The sequence below is a fragment of the Sinocyclocheilus anshuiensis genome, unplaced genomic scaffold (assembly GCF_001515605.1).
Source record: "Sinocyclocheilus anshuiensis isolate Anshui unplaced genomic scaffold, SAMN03320099.WGS_v1.1 scaffold2055, whole genome shotgun sequence".
Classification (NCBI taxonomy): Eukaryota; Metazoa; Chordata; class Actinopteri; order Cypriniformes; family Cyprinidae; genus Sinocyclocheilus; species Sinocyclocheilus anshuiensis.
In genome coordinates this window covers 12,864-19,733 of record NW_015546656.1, presented here as the reverse complement: position 1 = coordinate 19,733, position 6,870 = coordinate 12,864, and the positions used below count along the sequence as shown (strand labels likewise).

General features: G+C 34.6%; 1 protein-coding gene across 1 annotated transcript in view; it reads right to left on the bottom strand.

Moving 5' to 3' along the window:
• LOC107701600 (caseinolytic peptidase B protein homolog) overlaps positions 1-4,799 on the bottom strand; it is a 5,454-nt gene extending 655 nt beyond the window's left edge. Inside the window, exons 1-6 of the mRNA XM_016503646.1 lie at positions 4,713-4,799; positions 2,771-2,826; positions 2,637-2,681; positions 960-1,121; positions 687-770; positions 401-505 (exon numbers count right to left, since the gene is read on the bottom strand). Coding sequence (XP_016359132.1) covers positions 401-505; positions 687-770; positions 960-1,121; positions 2,637-2,681; positions 2,771-2,791 — 417 coding nt within the window. The 5' untranslated portion in view covers positions 2,792-2,826; positions 4,713-4,799. The remainder of the gene's footprint in view (positions 1-400; positions 506-686; positions 771-959; positions 1,122-2,636; positions 2,682-2,770; positions 2,827-4,712) is intronic.
• Between the last annotated feature and the right edge of the window lie 2,071 nt (positions 4,800-6,870).

Here is a 6,870-nt window from a genome sequence, read left to right as displayed (position 1 = left end):
CACACACACGATAACGCACACACACGATAACGCACACACACGATAACGCACACACACGATAACGCACACACACGATAACCCACACACGATAACACACACACACACACGATAACACACAGATTGGATGATGAGATGTGGGCGTGGCTCTCAGAGAGACTAAATGATTGGAGAATGTCGTCCAGTTATGACTTTCAGATTAAACATTATGAACTCAAATGTAAACATGCGCAATGAAATATTCACAATATAAGGTCAATAACATGCATTCAGAAAAAGCAGAGGAATCCTTCTAATATGCTGATTTGCTGCTCAAGAAACATTTCTGATAATCAGTGTCGTTCAGGATTCTAAAGCTCTGACTGCTGGTATTGATCAGTGATTAGCAGGTATTGATCAGCACCTCATGTTTGATGGAGCGCGCGCCGTAATGCAGGTTATATCCTCCGGCCAGCAGCTCCAGCACGGGACGCTCCCACAGCAGCGTGATGTTGTGCCTCTGCTTGGCCTGAAACAAATACACACCAGAATAACTAAAGACTAAATTGATCAGAGTTTTAATCCTTAATTTTAATCCTAATTAATTATCATTTATTATATATGTATAATTATATTGCAACAATTATTATTATTATAAATGTAATATAAAATGTAATAATTGTAATAGCTTTATATAAGCATAAGGTTTATTCATCACTAGCTGCATTGGACGTCATGATGAAGATGGCATCTTTACACTCGATCGTCTTCCCCTTCCCATCAGTCAGTCGACCCTGAAACACAGAGACACACAAACACCATCGGGAAACATTCTAGAAACTATATAATATAATAATCATAATTATCATCATAGCAATCAACTGTTACCACACAGCTCTATATACAAAGTTGGATATATACACTAACTATATTATCGTACTAAATCAGTCTCTTCTCACAGATAATTCTGAGTGAATCTGTACCTCGTCAAAGAGCTGTAACATGATGGTCAGCACGTCTGGATGAGCTTTATCCACCTCGTCGAACAGAACCACGGCGTTCGGACACTGTTTGAGCTGTTTGGTCAGCTGACCACCTTCTTCATGACCCACGTATCCTGGAGGAGAACCGATGAACTTCGCCACCTGAGAGAGAAGAGAGGAAGACAGAACACAGACATGAAAGACAAAGAAGATGCGAACTGAGCAGATCTGACCTCTGAGGGGATCAACTCAATGATTAGATCAAAACACACACACACACACACACACACTCTATCAATATAATAAGAGTGTGTGATTGAATTGTGTGCGTTTAGGCTCAGGCTAAGGTCACTGTGTAACAGCGAGACTAAACGGCTTATGAAGGAGAAACAGACTTCTAGAAACACAAGCTCAGCTTCACACAACATTACTGTATGCAGTTTATAACACGACAAGCTCATTATGCATTTGCAGGTACTCCACAACAGATATTAGTGTAGGTCAGGTTTTCTCAAACTTGTTCATTAAAATACAAATTTTAAATAAATAATTTGAAAACAAAAACAATCCAAATAAATCACTTACTAAAAATGTATTAAATCATAAAAATGTGAAATTAAAATGAAAAATATCAAAACAAAGACAAAAAAATGTCCAAATAATTAAATAATAGTCAAATAAAAACCATCAAAATAAAACGCTTGCAAAAATGAAATCAGACAAATGTACAATATAAATAAACATTTAAATAAAAACAAAAATTGTATTAATCATAAACTGTCAAATTACATTAAAAAAACAAATAAAAAAATCAAAATAAATCACTTACTAAAAATTTATTAAATCATAAAAATATGAAATTAAAATGAATTATTTCAAAATAAAGACAAAAAAAATATTAAAAAAAATAGTCAAATATAAACTATCAAAATAAAACGCTTGCAAAAATGAATTAAATCAGACAAATGTACAATATAAATAAACATTTAAATAAAAACAAAAAATGTATAAATCACAAACTGTCAAATAAAAAAAAGAAATCAACATTTTACAAAAAAATGAATTAAATCAAAAATGTAAAATTTGTAAATTTTAAAAATAAAACTGATCAAAATACAAATCGTAAGAAAAAGCATGAAATCATAATATTACAAATAACATTAATATAATATTATTAATATTAAAAATAAAAATGAAATATTAACATATCAGGGGATGTCATATTTGTAAATATTTTTGGCTGTAAACAAATTTTGGCAGACAAAAACAATTGGGAATCCCTGCTGTAAATTTTATTCTTCTACTGTCGTCTTCTAATTCTCTTTCAGATCAACTGATGTCATGATGGAATAACAGTTTGATCGGTTAAACAATCTGAATACTAACATATGAGGACTGAGGTTTGATTCGTACACATTCAGTATGGACATTGTGATTTTACACTTGCATTTGTTGTTTCCAGTTACTCAGACACTTTGTGAATTCTGTGCTAAAACGTGTGTGTGTGTGTGTGTGTGTGTGTGTGTGTGTGTGTGTCACCTCATGTTTCTCCTGCCATTATATTTAAAGGATTTGTTGTGGAGTGGGGGAAAATAATATGTTTATATTGTTTATAATGTTTGAAGTATGTGTGTGTGTGTGTGTGTGTGTGTGTGTGTGTGTGTGTGTGTGTGTCACCTCATGTTTCTCCTGAAATTCAGACATGTCCATCCGGATGAATCCCTGTATAAAAGAGCGACAGAATCTTGTCATTTACCCTTCATGAGAAGCCAATCGTTTCAGAAGAATCGTTCCCTTATTTACTGACTGACCTTCTTAATGTCTTTATGCATGTATCGTGCCACTTGCTTGGCCAGCTCAGTTTTACCTGCAAACACAACAGTCAAACATTTATTTGCAATTCATTTCATCAAACAATAAAACCAGAAATGCTAAAAATATCACAGCGGTCACGTGATAGACAGAGTTTGACGAAGACGTGAGCAGTTTTGACTCATTATGACGCGACCGCAGCATCAGATGCTGAAGTCTCTCTGTCGTGGTCGTCGTGGAGACAGTACGACTACTTCCTGTCAGCGAGAGAGATCACTTCATGCTGTGTTTATTTTGCTGGCGTCTCGTGGCACGTGTGTCCGTCATCTCTCCCTCCCTTCATTCTTCTCTCAGGGTAATGTAGTCTGTGAGAGTAAATATCGCTCTTATGAATTTTAATAAACTCATATATGGTAAGTGGAGGGACTTGTTGAATATTGATGGCGAGTGATCAGACGTGCTGCTGGCGATAGAAGAAACGTCTCTTCATCAATCAAAGCACAAGAAACAAACACTCACGACTCCAGATTGTCTCTGTGCACCTCTGTGTGTTTATGCTTATGTTCAAAACGTGAGTGCATTTCACTTAAACAGAGACAACACAGGTAAAGAGGGTAACAGTTAGATAAATAGACTTCATATTTTCCACAGTTTATTAATCTCAGTACATTAAGATAGTTGTTTTGTATGAAATGTTGTTTAAATATGCAAATGATGCAATATTGAATTAAATATTAATACTAATTTGCACAAATTTCCAGAAAATAGATCTGAAGATCGGAAAAAATCAGGTGCAAAAATTTAGTTTGACTATGCTGACATATTAGAGTTAAAGGTTTTTATAGAAGGGATTTTGCATATCTGTTTTTATCACTGCATAAATCAGAAAATACCGTCAATAGACAGAAAAAATGCATTTTCACCATGTTTTTAAGAATAAAATGTTGTATAAATGAGTGTGAATGATATATAAACAAACCCTTCAGTAAAATCCTTCAGAATATAGATATGAATAAAACTCTAAGTTTTGGTGTTTGTAAGTGCTGCAGAAGTGGAGAAAAAACTCATTTTGAGAAAACGGCCTTTAAAGATTGTATCGTAAATTAAATCTACAGATGCAAATAGATAAAGTGCAATAATAAAACCAGGTGAATGATATATCATCAAACCCCTCAGTAAAACCCTTCAGAATATAGAGAGGAATAAAACTCTAAGTTTTGGTGTTTGTAAGTGTTACTGAAGTGGAGGAAAAAAAAACTCACAACCTTTAAAAATATGCATTTTCGCCATGTTTTTAGGAATATAATGTTGTATAAATGAGTGTGAATGATATATAAACAAACCCTTCAGTAAAAACCTTCAGAATATAGATATGAATAAAGCTCTAAGTTTTGGTGTATGTAAGTGCTGCTGAAGTGGAGAAACAAACTCAAGAAAACAGCCTGTTTATGTATAAATATGTATGTAATTGAAATCTACAGACGGAAATAGATAAAGTGCAATAAAATAAACACTTAAATGTGTATTTAGGATGTTTTCTTCCCACTAGTCTGAAAGACGACATGTTATGGAAGCATGGTGTTTTGCATAAAAACAAACAAAGAAGTCGACTGACGTGCGGTAAATAATCATATACAAAGACTGCAGGAAGAAGATCAAGCCGGAGGCCTGTCTGACTCCACGACTAAACGCGTGTATATTCATCACGTCTGATGACACATAAATGACAGATCTGGTGAATAAACACATCTATGAATATCATATTAGACTGTAAATCACTTTGGATCACAGGATTTTACAGAACTCCTGTGTGGCTACTTGAAGAGAAACGCGCTTGTGCATCTGGATGAACAACAAAACACACAAAGATTTACATTTATGCATTTAGCAGATGCTTTTTTTCCAAAGAGACTTATAATATAGGCTTAATACAGAAGCTACCGATTCCAGATGAGCCCAGGAAGAGGAAGACGAGGGGATGCTCTTCATCGTACCAGCCGTTCTCCTTCCTCCTAATGGCTGCGGAGAAAAACAGACAATAATTAACTCTAGACAGACAGACAGACGGTAATGAGATGAGGACAGACAGACCGGACGAGAGCAAGCGCTTTAAAAAAATAAAAGACAAAGACTGAGGGAAGACAGAATGATGGAGAGAGAGACAGGCTAGAGCGAGACAGGGCCTCTCTGCACCATTAGACACACACTAATTTCATTACGCTGCTGCAACGCTGGAGCAACTAAATCAGGTTAGAATAGATCCAGCAGAGACTCGGCATGATAACACACGCTCACCATGGCAACCAGCGCGTGTGTGTGTATGTGAGTGTATATATCTGTGTGTGTGTGTGTGAGTTCATCAGACGTCATTACAGCAGATATGTTTGTGTTATTTGTGTTGAGCTGCGTGCAAGCAATCATTCTGTTGTCTTTAAACGCATCACACACACACACACACACACACACACACACACACACACACACACACACACACACACACACACAGACACACACACACACACACACTTACTCAGCTCTCTAAATGGGTTCATTCCATAGACGGCAACTGTTTTTATATACAGCTAGTTATAAATACTATAACCTAACACTAACCCGTCCTAACAGAAAACCTACTGCATATTTAACATAAAAAAAATAGTTTACTTCCCAAAATATGGCTAAGCAGACTGTACAAACACACCTCAATGAATTATCATGACTTGTAAGTTGTTATTATTACTGTATAAATATAATTTATAGAGACAATGTGATATATTACAGATGAACAAAATTAGAGACATTTCAAGGCCTGAAAATCACAATTTAAATTTTTTATATTTCAGGCTTTCCATTATCGGGTCTAAAAACTGTGGTAAAATCACAGTAACGCATTGTGTCTCTCTTATTGCTTTTATAAAACAGCACCTACAGCAATATGATAAAACACACTCAAACTCAAAAAATATACATTTATTAACAATAATAACTGGAATAACTATCTATTCTGCCAAGTAATAAAGATAATTAACATAACTACAACTGTTCACAGTAAGTAAAGTACATTTTAAATACATTCAGTAAATTTTCAGTACTGACTGACATGTATTAATCAGTAAATACAAATAAATATAAATAATTGATAAATGAAATATAAATAAATATTCCCCGTCATTTTGAATGAAATTTGCATTAATTGTAGTTCATTTTGTGCACACACACACACACACACACTCACACACTCACACACACACACACACACACACACACACACACACACACACACACACACACACACACACACACACACACACACACACACACACACACACACACACACACACACACACACACACACACACACACACACACACACACACACACACACACACAGTTATGAGACAGATGGAGCTGATAATAAATCTGATGGTTCACACCACTGTTATTTTAGTATCACTGAGATACTACTGTTTTTATTAATATTTTGAAATAGATTTTATATTTTCTGATTTCACTTTAATTTCAGTTAAAATTTTTGTAATTTTGCTGTATGTATTCAAGATTTTTATTAGTTTTAGCTTTTTAAAAAATATGTAAAAAGTTGTTTTAAATTATTATTGTAGTTTTAGTTATTTTTGTACAAGTTAAACTAAATGAAATAAAAAAAACATTTTATTTCTTTCAGTTAGAGTTTAGTTTATTTCAAGCAGTATATGTATACATGTAAATATGGTTCTAGATAAGAATTTTCAGATCAGGTCTGGTAACCCAAAAGAGAGAATTCCTCACTGCTCTTCAATTATTATTATTATCCCCCCCCCCCTATTTTATTATGGACTGTTTACTTTCTGACTAGAAAAAGTAATGCACAAAAAGAACAGTACATTTACAATGAAGTATTTCCATCAAACTACTGTCAATTCTAGATCATTCACAATGTGTTTGTTTCTAAAACATATACAAATCACACACACACACACACAGCATCCCATTATGCTTGGCACACACACTGTCCTTCCGGAGACAGAACATTTCAAAGGCATCAGGACTTCTCACACACACACACACACACACGCACACGCACACACACACACACACACAC